Source organism: Schizosaccharomyces pombe, assembly GCF_000002945.2.
Source record: "Schizosaccharomyces pombe strain 972h- genome assembly, chromosome: I".
Taxonomy (NCBI): domain Eukaryota; kingdom Fungi; phylum Ascomycota; class Schizosaccharomycetes; order Schizosaccharomycetales; family Schizosaccharomycetaceae; genus Schizosaccharomyces; species Schizosaccharomyces pombe.
Window position 1 is genome coordinate 4,183,116 of NC_003424.3, and position 14,188 is coordinate 4,197,303.

The window sequence follows — 14,188 nt, forward strand, 5'->3', positions numbered from 1 at the left end:
CTCGGTCCTTATCTGCATAGAGCGAATTGAAGGTGCGAGATATCCAATCATCACACGGTGGTGATGGTGCATATATGATAAGGTGCAGTAGGGGGGCCTAGTGCAGCCGAACTCGCTGTAAGGATTGGCAAGGGTAAGGAGGATACAATGAAGGAGGACTGTAAAGGGAAGAGCTTTCAGTCGTAAATTTACAGAAAAAATCTAGTTAGGAGAGAAGGAATTCGCCTTTGAATATGATACTTCGAATGGGAAAGATGAATGGCATAAATATGGCGGAATTTTCATCCTAATACAGCCTCGTTACTTCTCTTTAAACCCATTTAATGAATCGCTGAATATTGCCTAATACTAAGCTTGTGATCGGGCGGTTTCACTGTAAGGTGATTGGAACGTGGCATGGACTATGATAGTGAAACCCTGGCCTATCGTAAGTGGGGGGAGTGGGGGACTCCCCGATGCATTGATAAGTGTGACCCAAAAAAACAAGCGCTAATTCAATGCGCTAAAATACGATAAAGGTGCATAGTGACACGCGTTAGATCATGGTATATGAGTAGCAATATTGTAGCAGAGGAATAATAGGGTTGGTAGTAAACGAGTATATACAGTGTTTATAAACCGAAAGTCGAATAGTAGGAAAAATAGCAGTGATGAGAGTCGAAAGACGAACATCAATAATTTTTGTTTCTGTTTGACTTTTGATCGTTGTTTATGGACTTTTCCGTTTTTCAGTCAGCAGTGGTAATTTGTGTTTACACTCGTATGCCTTGTATGCCCAGAACTAAAGCTCATCTAAGCAATCCCTACTATAGAAGAGAAAAATAAATAAATAAAATAAATAATAATAAAAAAAAAATCTACCTTACTTCATTCAAATTTATTTCATTGGGTTTTATTTTCTTTTTAGTAATCACTTTAACTCACCGCTATTTTGGAAATTGTAGATTTTTTATTGAATATCGCCGATTTTTAGTGTTTTACAAACTGTAAGCCCAATGTCGCTTGAACCCAGTTTTACAGTCTGGATGAATTGATTTTCTTTGTATTACAAAGACTTTTCTATTAAATTTTCATTTTCTCAATTGTATCAAAGACATGACAGCAAAAATCAACTCGACACTATGAAATATACTATATAACAATTGCCTGTTTTATAGATGCCAAACTGATTTTATAAAAAAGAATGTAAAAGAAAATAAATGAACTAAAAAAAATTTAGTTTTCTACAAAAAAGCAAAAAGCCTACAGCACCCCGGATTCCCATGTTGTCTCCAACCATAGTACTAACGAGGCCCTCAGACGCTTAACTGCAGTGATCGGACGGGAACTGGTGTTTTCGCCTAGGTATGGCCGTAGACATTTGCTTCATTAATTTAAACTATATATACTGTAATTAAAGAATGTAATTTATCATGTTTGTTCTAGCTCATTGTAAACAAATACCACTTAAAAGTTCACATTATATTATTTAACATTGAATAATACATTCTCCCTTTGCATTCATTTAACACAAACTTGGCTTTTGTCAAATCAAAACCCCATGTACATTCAACGATCCTTAAAACTGCTACAATGTATAGCACTTGCGCGCTCATAATCTAATATTAAATATACAATTTTGTTGCTTTCTTAATGCAATATGAATGTTTTAAGGGATTGTACGTGAAGAGCTTTAATAAAAGAATTGTTAATAGGGATGCACTAATTGGTGAGTTATAAAATGTAATGATTTTAAAATCATTTATATAAGAAGGAAAACTACCTTCATTTTTTTTCTTTACTAATTTATTTTTCTTTTTTTTTAATGTCATTTTGTTAAATGTCATTATTTTTTCTTCAAAATAATTCTCATTTCCTGGATTATGTCAATTTAATTCTATATATTTTATAAGTTAAATTTCTTTGTTCTTGTAAATAACCATTCTGTTTTCTTTCCTAGATTTTAATTTTAATTTTTTTTTTTAAACTGGCGATTTAATTATCTTCAATTTTATATAGTTATATACAACTTGTCCGACTTTGCTTTCTATACATTTCTTTGTTATTGTAACTCATTAAGAAAATATTTAATTTACATATTATCAAACAGTTAAAAATATTGCATAATTTTTCGTTTCGTTGCAAATAGATTTGCAATCTTCATTTTTTCCTATCCATTACATCTTCAAACCTACCAATCTCTAATTTTGATCTAATTACAAATCTCGTCTAAAATACTATTCCAGTTCGAAACTCTGAAATGCTACAGTGATTAAATTATAAAAGCTGCTGTGTATTTCGACGCTTTGACATACGTGGACGAGTCTAAGCGTAACTGAATTTCTATGCTTGGTTCATGTTATCAATAAGGCCCTAAGAAACTGTTGAAACTACAGTTTTTTTAGTTCCATGAATTTTTTTTGCTGCCATGGACGATGAAGAAGGCAATGCGACACTCATCGATGAAATTTCCGTCCTTGAAGCCAGAAGGGATGTATTGCTTGATGAATTAAAGTCTTTAGATAATGCGACACTGTCCGATCTCGTTCAGAAGCCCGAGTTGTCCAAAAATTTATCTGTAAACAATGAATTTCTGAAAGAGACTCCGTTAAATCAACCTGCACTGCATTATGATCGACTTTCTGGTATTTCCTTTTTCCAACCCAATGATCCTGAGGAGTTATCTAGAAAGACCCTTCTCGTAAAAAATAAAAAGACAGGAGCCATTGAGACTGCTCCTTCTATACCGCTTCTTGGTGTCCGGTTCGATATCATGTTGAATCCAGTAAATATAGGCTTTACGAATCTCTCAGAGAATCCAATATCTTCCGCCTCTGGCATGGACGAAGAACTAGAAGGTGGAAATAGATTTGATGTTCCCTATTATATAATTTTTCGAGTATTTCACGACTCGTTTGCTTTATATAAATATACGATTCCAAGCTTTCTGAACATACAAGAATGGGCTGACGAGTATTTGACTGGAAAGAACCCTGAAAGGTTTAGAATATTTTTGTGGAAAGTAGATAAATTATTGACCGCATATATCTGTCGTAAAAACGCACTTTTACAAATCAATAAGTCTTTGACAATTGATGGGACAAACATATCTGCCAATCTTTCTTGTACACATCTTGTCATTCAAATTCCGAAAGTCATTCAAGCTACCCTTGTTTGCTCTTCAGAATCCACTAGAGTGGTCAAATCAAGGATATATCAGTATTCTGATGAAAACTGGAAAAGAGATCACAGACTTGAACTATCTTTATTAGACAACAAACGTTGGGTTAATATACTTGTATCACACCTAACTGCTCCAGAAAGTCATGCTTCGTTATGATTGTTTATTACCATACTCTTATTATTATTAGACAGGGACTATCTTTTTATACAAAAAACTTTATACTTGTTAGTTATTTACGATTGCACCAAATAATCGTCCATATTCCTTAATTTCCGCCTTGGTTTCATCCTTTTCTCTACCTGTCTCTCCAGTTGCTCTTTCAGTCTAGCCATTCGATTTCCATTTTCAGTAAAATACTCAACGCTTCTCTTGAAAAGGAAGCACATGTATTCACGAGTAATGTAAAACTGAAGCTTTTCGGATGCTGTAAGACATCCTATAGGAATATCCATTCGTAAACTTGTTCTAATAGCCACAATAAACTTCTGCTCACTACCTTGAATTCCTGTTTCCCGAAAACCGCAGCTTGCTGCTACTCTTTGCAAATGCTGAGCATTCGCTAAACTTCTCGTTTGAACATGCAGAATCATGGGTTCAAAAGCGTATTGTATTTCCCGATTTCCTTCTACCGGAGAACTGGGAACCTTTCCGTATTCCACTTTTTCATCTTCTAAAACCGGTGGTAGTTCTTCATGTGCCTGATGACTAACGAAAAGCCAGTATCCACCTCCTTTTCTGGAATTTGCTCCTTGTACATAGACTGAAATTCTTCCTGAACATGAACTAGTTGTTACCCAATCCGGGTGGGAGTTTATAACATCTAGCAATGGAAATATTGGGCTATCTGGGTGTCCTTTGGGTGATGCATCAGGTACGGAGGATTTCAAGCCTTCTAAGATTTCTTTTTTTTGAGCATCAAATGATACATCTATTCCTTTTATATTCATTCAAATTGTTCTTCAAGGAACTCCTTGCAACGACTTAATTCAACTCGTTGGTGGATTCTTACAACTTTTCAACTTGCGTTGTCAACTTGCCAAATCAAGCACCTACATTTTTTTTTCTAAATTCAAAACAATATTTGCAGATTCGTTTGCTCAAACCTAATAAATAAAAGAAATCAAATAGAAAAAATCATTTTTATGGTATTTTCGTACGCGCTTGAGTAATTTATCAATCCATGCAACAAACAAGTTCCACTGTATAATATTAACTTCCTAATTAAGGCTGCTACAAAAACCGTCCCCCACTTTATCTAATTTTATGAAATGAAGCGTTCAACTGGAGGAACGCAACCAAAGGGACTAAACGTCAAAAGGTCAAAGCTCGCTGATGCTAGATTCATAGAGGTTGAATCACCTGCCCTTTCAAATGGTGCTGTAGACTTAAAAAAATTCATTGAATCAAGGAGTTTTGAAATAACGGCTTTACAAGATGCTATGAAAAGATCAAAAGAATCCAGCGCTCAGCGTGCTTTCCAAGCTCTTCCTCGATGTTTACGAAGAAGAGCAGCTTCTCATAATATAAAAAGGATACCTAAAGGTTTAAGGGATAGAGCTTTATATGAAATGCAACTCAGTTCCTCATCTACTTTGCCCATTGCACCTTCCAGACAACGGTTAAAGAGATTCATCAAACGCTTGCGAAGAAAGTTAGCTAAATCAGGTGAAACCAAAGCAATTGACAGTACGGGAAGCTTGGTTACAGACAATTCTACAGATGATTCGCGAATTCCGTCCTTGGCTGCCGTCAAGTTAATACGTGGAAAATTTGCTGGTCGTCAACTTCGGAAGGTATGGCTTCCCACTCATTTATGGGTATGCAAACGCGCACACATGATAAATGCTTGGGGATATGCCATTCCCGAAAAACCGACTGAGAAATCCTATCGTCCTACCCATCGAGCAGCTTTTCGGAAAGATGCAATTGCATTCGACATGTCTTATGAACCATTGTTTTGCATTAGCGGGCCATACGAAGCTCTCAAAGAAAAGTTTGGAAATTCTTTTGCAAACGGACTGCCTCCTGTATTTCTGAATTCTTCTAGATCATTTACATCTTACCTCGTGAAGTCTGACATACACGAGCTCATATGCCCTTGTTTTCTACAATGGAATAACCCTACAGAAGATGACAAAAAACAGATCCCTGTAAAAAATCCTACCGAATGTGTGCAGTTAGTTATACGTTTACATCCATCTGCATTTCTACAAGCATGGAATTACTTATCTGGTATAGCTGTTTTGGATGATCGCATTGCTATGCACGATTGGCGACTAGATCTAGCATCTTTTGATATTCACGGACCCGATAGCAACATTATGCTCCACAAAGTATTTGACGACGTTGAATTAGATGAAGCAGGAAAAGTTTGGCAGTCGATTTCCAATTATTCAAGCGCATGCTTACCCATGGGCGCCTCGATATCTGTGAAAGCATTAGTTAATACTCGTTGCGATAAAAATTTATCCGAAAAGGGAGAAAAAAGCTTATTAGATTCTGCTGAAAACAGTTTACCAGCATCTGCAAACCAATATAGCACTCATTTTAGGTATTGGGAGAGACAGGAAATACCCTCTTTTGCAGTTTTTGAGAATAAAAATAGACATACTCATGAGAAAAAATCTTCTGAAAAAGAAGTTATACCCGTGTATATTACGTATAGAAAAGAATGGAACGGACTCACTGTTATTTTGCCTTGGGATTATGCCAAGTTTGTATGGAGGAAGATGATGTATCAAAAAGGAATACGTTTTGGCGGATTAGAAAATTTGCACCAAATTGCGTTTGAAAAAAGAATGCCTTTCTTTCCGATTGATTATCCAGATACGATTAGTGGGCAACTTTGCGAAGAGGAAAGAAAAAAACGAAATGAAGATAGCTGGAAAAGACGTCCACCTGCCAAACGCGTAAATTATCAAAAATTCGGAGATAATTTTTCAGAAATAGGTAACCCGTTTTGTTGTGATTGGGTTTATCTAAACGAGATGGTTAAGGCTTCACGAGATGAAGATAAAACTCTGCAGCTAGTACGTGTTCAAGTACAGTTGGTGCAAAGAGGTAGCCTGCAAGATCGGGCTCGAATTTATTGTCTTAGTGACGATGAACTTAGTAAATGGAAGACCATCATTTATAAAGAAAATCTCACTGCTGAAAATTTGCTTTACCCAAAGTGTCCAAACGAGACGGCTATTATAGGATTCGTCACGACCGGAAATTTCAATTTGAATGCAGGCAAACCTTCTGGTATAGCCAATGTTCTAGCCAAAACGATTAAAAATGAGAAATCCGGATACTGTATTATTCGCAACGTAGGTTGTAGCGTCCCACGATTAGCACAATGGAAGTTTAATCAGTCTCATTAAAAAGATTTGAGGACTGCATTCCAATTTTGCCATGTGTATAAAAAAAGTGTTACTTTTATATATGACTGATAATTAAAACTCCTTTATATCTGTTGGCATCTTCTTGGATGCAACTAACTAAAAATTGGTGAAATTGAAATGCTTTCAAATAGAATAATTGCTAAATGACGCTTAAATATAATTACTGATCAGTCAACTGAAAGTTATAAACCGATCACCAAATTTTCCGTTTTGCCGTAGATAATACTGAATTCAAGGGTGCTTTTTCAAATTCATTTATTCATGCCGTTATTCTTTAGAACATATTTATGGGAATGTATTACGATATAAAGTATATTGCTTTGTTTACACATATAATACGCAACGAATGCATGACTTTGTGGGACCTAATGGCACATTCAAGTCACACCTATATGCTCGAGAGAAGAAGAAAATGTTTAATTTAGAGGTTTTGAATGAACTAGTTTCGAAAAAGCCTAATAACATATTCAAAATACAAACTATTAACTGCTTGTTGCATCAGGTTACCTTAAAACTCATTATCTGACATAATGCACTGTTAGCATTTAAATTATTGTGAGTCTTTTACAGTATCCTCCTAGACAACTGTTTATACTATTGCAAACGCGTGAGGAAATATTTTCACGAGTATTTGAGGTTTGAAGGGGATAAGTTTTTGGATTTCCTTTGGTTCATCATTTTACAAAAGATGGAGGGAGTAATACTTGCTTCGTCAGCTTTATTTACAGTTTATATAGGGGCGAAATGGTCTGCCCAAGAAGAAGAACCTGAAGAAAAACAACTTATTAATAAGCGCTTAGCTGTGCTGTTTCCTATTTTTGGAGGAGTTACGCTTGTTCTGATGTATTTGGCACTTCGATATCTGAGTAAAGAATATATTCAGCTGATACTACAGGGCTACGCAAGCTTAGCATCCATAATATGTTTTGTACGTAGCTTTAATCCAAAAACGACATTTGGAAAAATTACCGCAACCATGAGTTCAATTGCCATTGCATTATTCTACTTTAAAACTAAACATTGGATGGCATCCAATATTTTGGCATGGGCATTAGCTGCTAATTCCATTAGTATTATGAGAATTGATTCGTATAATACTGGTGCGCTTCTCCTTGGTGCCCTTTTCTTCTACGATATCTATTTTGTATTTGGTACCGAAGTCATGGTGACGGTAGCTACTGGAATTGACATTCCAGCTAAGTATGTACTTCCTCAATTCAAAAACCCTACAAGGCTTTCGATGCTTGGTTTGGGTGACATTGTCATGCCTGGATTGATGCTTGCGTTAATGTATCGATTCGATCTTCACTACTATATTAATTCTACCTCCCAGCCTAAGAAGCACTCGACATATTTTCGGAATACCTTTATAGCTTATGGGCTTGGCCTTGGAGTTACAAATTTTGCATTATATTACTTTAAAGCAGCACAGCCAGCTTTGCTTTATCTCAGTCCTGCCTGTATTGTCGCTCCATTACTAACTGCTTGGTATCGTGACGAATTGAAAACACTCTTCTCCTTTCGTAGTGAAACAGAAGATGAAACTGACGAACAAGATAAATGTAAAAGTACTTAAAATTGGTCCTTGATTTAGAATTTCAACATTCGTTTGTTAAAACCCATTCCTTACTTCACGCTCATCCGTTATTCGCCATACCGTATTTCCATAGTTTGCCATGTATATACGTTATACATATACCATGATATTCCACTTACCTCAATTCAATTTTTTACAAGAAATTTGCAAAAACCTTTATTTTGAAAGTTTATTTTAGAATAAAAAGTATTTGATTACAAAATTTAAATTACTCCAAATCACTACTAAAGAGTTGAGCATAGTGCATTTATACCACTTTGTTCCTTCGGCAATTATTTGACTCTGGTGTCTAAAATTTGAAATAATAAATAATTTTGATTATTAGTGAATTTCAGCTGTGTTTCTCCTAAAATGTTTGGTCTGACCACGAAAAGAATATTGACACTGTTTACCAAAAAGCGACAGACGCTAGTTGAGCAAAAATTAACAGAGTATATGATTGCAGGTGAAAAAACGGATAATCAAATGCTTCATTTTAAATTACAGGTCGAAACAGCTACCCCAACCCTTGACCAATTGAATATCATGCTCTCTAACATTGGTAAAGATAAAAGTGATTTACTTGTCGCAGGTGCTACGTCTATTGAAGATGCTTTGACAAAGTACCAGCATGATAATCAATTGTTTCGACGACCTTGCCTTGTGGATTGGGATAAGGGAAAAGTTAGTCCATATTCCATCCTTCTCCAAACTCGCGACTTTTCTAAACTTTTATAAAAATATCTCTTATTCCAACGACCGATTTTTACGTATCATTTTAGTTTATGAGCATCCTTTCAACTGATGTTGAAATGCGATGCATTTCAAGTTACGAATAATAAAAAATTTTGTTATTATTATATCTGCATATTCAATAGTTACTGTAATAGGATTCATCAGAAATTCCTTTTTATCCACTTAATATGTCGTTCGTTGCCAGATCTTTCGAATGGACTTAATTGATTGATATCTTGAGTTCGCTAGTAAACACATATTTGTACGATAGAAAACTTTTTAAGGGTAATAAATTAGCTAACAATGAAAGAACATTTCGGAAGTAGAAAGCTCAAAATAGATTCTTCGAATCATAATAAAATGAGACTTTAAGCATATGTTAAAGCTAGGTAGGTTAAACGGAAATGAGAAACGTGACACGCAAACTGTAATCAAAAAAATTATTTTAAACTAAACTCTAGTAAACGCGCGATAACAAAACGTAAAAGAAAAGGAACGGAAGGTAATGCTATATATTCTTTAAGGGTGCGGGCAGCCAACTGCTATGTGGTTTTATTCAATAAATTTTTATATATCATGAAATTAATATCGTCAGAAGTTGTAGTAGTCGCAATAAATGGCTTTCAAGTAACGGCTAATAATTGCTATCAGACAGGTTAAAATTGGCTACAAACCATGAATGCGTTGATGTCGCCGCATATTACTGCGTACATTGAACGCCTTTCCACATCCAGCGTAATCGCAGACAAACGGCCTTTCTCCTGTATGGGAATATGTATGAATTTTTAGACTAGAAGGCCTAGAAAATCCTTGTAAACATTCCGTACATCTATATCGAACGTTGGCAGCGGAAGAGGTAGACGAAGAACCGGTATGGGATTGTGCAATTTTGCGTGAAGTTGAATGTCGCCGCGATACATGAGCTCTCTTATCGTTGTTGTGATGATCAGAATAATTTGAATCAGATTGCTGACCCATTGGATGAGCCTGCGCGCTGTTGCTAGCCAAAGTAGCAACAACACTAAGTTCCGCGCTCATGTTATCCTTGAAATTTAAAGAAGGAATATATGGATTTCTGGATAAAGTGTGATTGTTTTCAGCGTCATTAGGAAGCGGAACCGAGACTGGATAAGAGGTGTTTGCCGGGCCTTGAGAATCATTTGATTGCGAGGTTGAGCTTTCGGAAGCGTTTTCGGCTTGATTACCATTTGCATGATTTAAAGTATTACTTGCAGGAGGAGCAACCGATGAAAGACGTGATTCATCGACTGTGGGATGATTTTGAAGATCTCGGGAGCTGGGTTGATACTGTGCAAATTCTGTATTATGCGGAACAGGGATGTGCTGGGGCAGTGCACCCTGAGCACATCCAGGACATACAATTGGATAAAATGGCTGTTGAAAAGGAAGTACTATGGGAGCGGCAGGAATAGGAGCAGATGTAACTTCTTGATTATTAGAAGACGGAGGATTTGCGCCTGAGGTATTGTTCTTGGAACTAGGCTGCTCTGCAGCTTCAGAAGATTGCCTTTGATTAGCAAGCGCCAGTTCGTTAGCCTTTGCAACAAAATATGCATAGGAAAGAGGGGAGTAACCAGACAAAAATCCAGCAGGAACAGCAGCCGGATTAGAGTTTCCATTACTAGTGTTAGAAGCATCAGTCGCCGAGCCTGTAGTCGCGTGAGCATAATGCGGGACGGCAGCAGCTGCTGCTGCTGCCAAGAAAGTCGGGTCGGCGAATGTCCCACCTAAAATAGTAGAAATGGGAGGAAGTCTAAGTCGAGCGCTTGATGCTGCCAAGAGGTTTGGAGGCATATGAGGATGGCCGTGAACAGTAGTACAACAACAAAGTGCGTTGTTTGTAGAAGGAGAAAACTCTAACTGACCGGCAGCATTCAGGATAGCAGGCATGCTTGCGGCTGATGTGACATTGTTCTCCAAATTTTGATTAGAATTTGAAGTAGTCGGGGTGTTAGTATTACCTGCAGGAGGAACTGGTGCCGGTGTTGGACGAGATACATTTGCAGATTCCGAAACAGTAGCAGCTTGAGGATCGAAAGCTTTTTGAGCTACTTGTGGAACATCTACCGAGCCATGAAAAGCAGGATTCTGCACATGTGGGTATGGACAAGCAGGAAACATGTTATATACTATTCCAGAAGTAGTGGGAAGAGAAGATTGAGGAGGGTTCTCGTTATTACGTCTATTGATTGAAGGAGTGTTATCTGAGCTCATCACTTTTAAAAACAGCAAAAGCCTAAAGAAATGAAAAAATTGAACTGAACCAAAGTAAGTCAGATCGTTCTATTCGGAGTAGCAAAGAAGCGTCACTGGATAGAAAGTGAGTTATAATGAGACTCGGTTAAATATATTTAATTTCTGTCGTGAGATTGAACACGATATTACGAGAAAGTCCTCTATATTTGAGGGGTGAAAGTGTCCGATATTTGATTGACACAGAATTGCTATCCTACGAAGTAAAAGAATATCTCAGTTTAGCCAAAGCAAGAACAATTAAAAGAGGCAATGCAAGAGACAAAAGAATAACGGGATCCAAGGATGATCAATGTAAGAATAAAAAAGCAATTGATCGACTGATTAACCCTACAGTAAATTTTTTTTTGGGGGTTTTTTTTATAATAAATAGCGGAAATGAGTGAGCGGAACAAACAAACAAAGCAAAGAAAAAACAAAAACTTCCTACAACCTTTACGAAGAGGAAGGAAAGAGTGAAAAAACTAGAAAAACCAACTCAAAGGCGCTCTAGGACAAAAAAAATATGGTCAATCGTTTCCACGTGACCAAATTCCAACGAACCAAGAAACACAAATAAAAAAACTAGGAGAATACAGAAAAATTAAAATGAGATGCAGCAACAAAGGGAACGAAAAGTAATTTGTTTGCTCTCCACAAGCCGACAATTTTTACAGCACTCTCTTTCCTCGAAGATAAATCCAATAAACCGCTACCTTCCAAAATACCAGAACGTGAAAAAGGCAGGAAACAAAGAAAATTAAGATATCCGTATGCCAAACGAGTGGACTCGAAAGGGCAAACAGGATAAACCAAGAGAACCAAGCTACAATTCAGTTGTTGGTCAAATGATGCTGCCAGAGAAAGGATAACACGAAAATATAAGAAAATATTACAAATAATTGGGAAAATACCACTGGAAACTTGGTGGATTCCTTGATTTGCAATTTACCTAGTGGTGTTGTTGTTATACAGTAGGAGTGGTAAACGGGGAAATCCGGTAAATATCTTTATATAAACGTGAGAGATGGCAAAGCTTTTTTAACGGTGATCGGCGTAATGTTACCTAAAACTTTGTTGGTAATCTCAATACGGGGCGAGTAACAATTTTCTCCAGATAACGAATTACAGCTTTGCCGGCCGACCCCGCTTTAGCTAAAATTTTTTTAGGGGAACTAATATAGACTCAATGGAAGGAGCAAATCGACAGAAACAATATAGTCTGTAATGTAAAGAAGTCTACGAAAAAACCAGCAAGACCTTGATGTTCTTTACTTTCTGGATTCGATGTGGTGGAATACGTCAAACGATCGGAATTTGTATTTTGGGACCCCTTTGACCCATTTACCCATTCCCATATGATCGACGAATGATCTGCGTTGAAGTAACAGGATTACTATATCAGATATCTCGATGGAAAAATGCATTAACCGTTATAAGGATATATTGCCGTTAAACCGCTATAGCGACGGTAGTGGCAAATGCTGGGGATTACTGGGCTGTGAAATATCGAGTGTAGTAGGACAGACTGGAGTAAAGAGATTATTATTGGGATCAATTACTAAGTTTGTATACTGTTCTATGAGGTTATTTTCATTGTATACTATTGTACAATATTTTAAGTCATTGCGTTGTCTACGAAATGGGCGGACAGAAGTGCGCCTGTATACACATTACAAGAGACATCTTCCCCGTTCAGTGAATTCCATCTATTTACAAACAAATTGTTGAACGATTATTCACAATTTAGAAATGGCCGATCGGCCCAACAGCGATTCCGAGCCCGGTGTTTTCAAGTGCCATGCTTCATTTTTCTGCATGGGAGTATATCGCTGTGTAAGAATCCATCACAATAGCAAATGGACATGCGATCCAACGACGATGGGGCGGCAGTGTATTGATCACACATCGCCAGAAAAACTCATCTCTCGCTAACGTAAGCAGATAAAACAATGTCCTCAATTCACTAATGACTATTCTTTAGCGAGAGTTGCGCTAGATTGCCTAACACTTGGCGTACAATAGGCGGATTACCAATGGATATCCCATCGTATGGCCAACATTGGGCTCACAATTCAATTTAAAGGATCGTAAGGAATTGCAACATAGTACAGGAATAAGCAACGTACTTGAAGCTATCGTACAGTATCACCCGTATAACAAATGCTACTGAACGATCGATCAGCGAGGCAAGAAAGTGGATTGAAAACTTGACTTGAAATCGATGAAAAGGCTTATTCAAAATAAAAAAATTTTTTTTACGATTTACATATGAGTCAAACGCATATCAAGTACTTACTTCCGTCTTTTCGTTAACATTGCATACTTCTTGGGTTAGCTCCTATATTAACGCATTGTTTACCAATCTCAGTACCAGTTTGTTAATCCATGTTAAATCCTTTCATTATAATTAATACCTATTTTCCAGCTCAAGGTCCATTCTTTATTTTATTTTATTTTATTTATTTTATTTTTATTTTACTATTATTATTATTATTTTTAATTTTACGAAATTCATATAAAAACTTTATGCACTCTTGTAAATTCACAATTCCGATTAATTCACATTTAAGTTCGATTAATTCGCAATTCATGTATAGTTAGGCATATTGCAGGCATATACCATATACACAAAGAACCAAAAAGTCGCTGTAAAAGTCCACTGCTGGATAATCCTTCTTGCAACTGTCAGTCACATAACGGTGTGTCACTTTGGGTGGATAAGGATTACAGTATAGAGAGGGGGCGATCATTAGTCAGTAAATGTATTTTTACATCCATGAATGGACCCTTGAAACGGGATTTGCATTGTCTTCTGTCAAGTGATACCGCATATCACGTGCAATGAAATCCATGATCTATATTTCGGCATTTGTTTTCTCAGCTGGCAATCGCAGCCTGCCAGTATTACGAGTTGAGTAGGGGTTTCCATGATTCCCTACGTAGAGAGAGAGTATCGCACATATACATTAAGGTAATAATTTGTATGAAATGAGTCGAGTTGTCGAAACCAAATTACAAATAGAAATTTAATGGTCAGATATCTAATATCTAATTGATTACATGTATTGTTTG

At 36.7% G+C, this 14,188-nt stretch overlaps 7 protein-coding genes, 8 long non-coding RNA genes and 1 other non-coding gene across 16 annotated transcripts, besides 1 other annotated feature; 8 read left to right on the plus strand and 8 right to left on the minus strand.

The window, feature by feature from the left end:
- Positions 1–11: 11 nt before the first annotated feature.
- SPOM_SPNCRNA.3868 lies at positions 12–806 on the plus strand. Its single transcript, NR_193231.1, has one exon. It is a non-coding gene; the product is annotated as a non-coding RNA (long non-coding RNA).
- A 280-nt stretch (positions 807–1,086) lies between these two features.
- Positions 1,087–1,366: a sequence feature (RNA overlapping with rRNA (SPOM_SPNCRNA.3869) was converted to a misc_feature.).
- Positions 1,226–1,403, minus strand: SPOM_SPRRNA.19. Its single transcript, NR_151409.1, has one exon. It is a non-coding gene; the product is annotated as a 5S ribosomal RNA (ribosomal RNA).
- A 95-nt stretch (positions 1,404–1,498) lies between these two features.
- Positions 1,499–1,727, plus strand: SPOM_SPNCRNA.3870. Its single transcript, NR_193232.1, has one exon. It is a non-coding gene; the product is annotated as a non-coding RNA (long non-coding RNA).
- Positions 1,728–2,166: 439 nt separating this feature from the next.
- Positions 2,167–4,301, plus strand: mal2 (kinetochore protein mal2). Its single transcript, NM_001019903.3, has one exon. The coding sequence runs from the start codon at positions 2,408–2,410 to the stop codon at positions 3,317–3,319; it is 912 nt and encodes a 303-aa protein (NP_594474.1). The 5' UTR covers positions 2,167–2,407; the 3' UTR covers positions 3,320–4,301.
- On the minus strand, positions 2,263–4,170 carry tyw3 (wybutosine biosynthesis protein Tyw3). Its single transcript, NM_001019904.3, has one exon. The coding sequence runs from the start codon at positions 4,108–4,110 to the stop codon at positions 3,397–3,399; it is 714 nt and encodes a 237-aa protein (NP_594475.1). The 5' UTR covers positions 4,111–4,170; the 3' UTR covers positions 2,263–3,396.
- pop100 (Rnase P/MRP subunit) lies at positions 4,199–6,744 on the plus strand. Its single transcript, NM_001019905.3, has one exon. The coding sequence runs from the start codon at positions 4,432–4,434 to the stop codon at positions 6,526–6,528; it is 2,097 nt and encodes a 698-aa protein (NP_594476.1). The 5' UTR covers positions 4,199–4,431; the 3' UTR covers positions 6,529–6,744.
- SPOM_SPNCRNA.3871 lies at positions 5,813–6,571 on the minus strand. The gene has a single exon (NR_193233.1). It is a non-coding gene; the product is annotated as a non-coding RNA (long non-coding RNA).
- A 401-nt stretch (positions 6,745–7,145) lies between the features above and the next one.
- ypf1 (intramembrane aspartyl protease of the perinuclear ER membrane Ypf1) lies at positions 7,146–8,366 on the plus strand. Its single transcript, NM_001019906.3, has one exon. It carries the CDS (start codon positions 7,238–7,240, stop codon positions 8,123–8,125), a length of 888 nt encoding a protein of 295 aa, NP_594477.1. The 5' UTR covers positions 7,146–7,237; the 3' UTR covers positions 8,126–8,366.
- SPOM_SPNCRNA.3872 lies at positions 7,410–8,304 on the minus strand. Its single transcript, NR_193234.1, has one exon. It is a non-coding gene; the product is annotated as a non-coding RNA (long non-coding RNA).
- A 98-nt stretch (positions 8,367–8,464) lies between the features above and the next one.
- On the minus strand, positions 8,465–8,922 carry SPOM_SPNCRNA.3873. Its single transcript, NR_193235.1, has one exon. It is a non-coding gene; the product is annotated as a non-coding RNA (long non-coding RNA).
- On the plus strand, positions 8,498–9,042 carry SPOM_SPAC25B8.18 (electron carrier protein; the record flags this gene model as incomplete). Its single annotated transcript, NM_001019907.3, has 1 exon — positions 8,498–9,042. One exon carries the CDS (start codon positions 8,498–8,500, stop codon positions 8,861–8,863), a length of 366 nt encoding a protein of 121 aa, NP_594478.1. The 3' UTR covers positions 8,864–9,042.
- loz1 (zf-C2H2 type transcription factor) lies at positions 8,955–12,098 on the minus strand. Its single transcript, NM_001019908.3, has one exon. The coding sequence runs from the start codon at positions 11,093–11,095 to the stop codon at positions 9,527–9,529; it is 1,569 nt and encodes a 522-aa protein (NP_594479.2). The 5' UTR covers positions 11,096–12,098; the 3' UTR covers positions 8,955–9,526.
- A 428-nt stretch (positions 12,099–12,526) lies between these two features.
- On the plus strand, positions 12,527–12,906 carry SPOM_SPAC683.03 (uncharacterized protein; the record flags this gene model as incomplete). The annotated part of the gene is made up of 1 exon (NM_001019909.2): positions 12,527–12,906. One exon carries the CDS (start codon positions 12,527–12,529, stop codon positions 12,842–12,844), a length of 318 nt encoding a protein of 105 aa, NP_594480.1. The 3' UTR covers positions 12,845–12,906.
- On the minus strand, positions 12,718–13,018 carry SPOM_SPNCRNA.3874. Its single transcript, NR_193236.1, has one exon. It is a non-coding gene; the product is annotated as a non-coding RNA (long non-coding RNA).
- On the plus strand, positions 12,951–13,447 carry SPOM_SPNCRNA.3875. Its single transcript, NR_193237.1, has one exon. It is a non-coding gene; the product is annotated as a non-coding RNA (long non-coding RNA).
- Positions 13,448–13,631: 184 nt separating this feature from the next.
- On the minus strand, positions 13,632–14,162 carry SPOM_SPNCRNA.3876. The gene has a single exon (NR_193238.1). It is a non-coding gene; the product is annotated as a non-coding RNA (long non-coding RNA).
- Between the last annotated feature and the right edge of the window lie 26 nt (positions 14,163–14,188).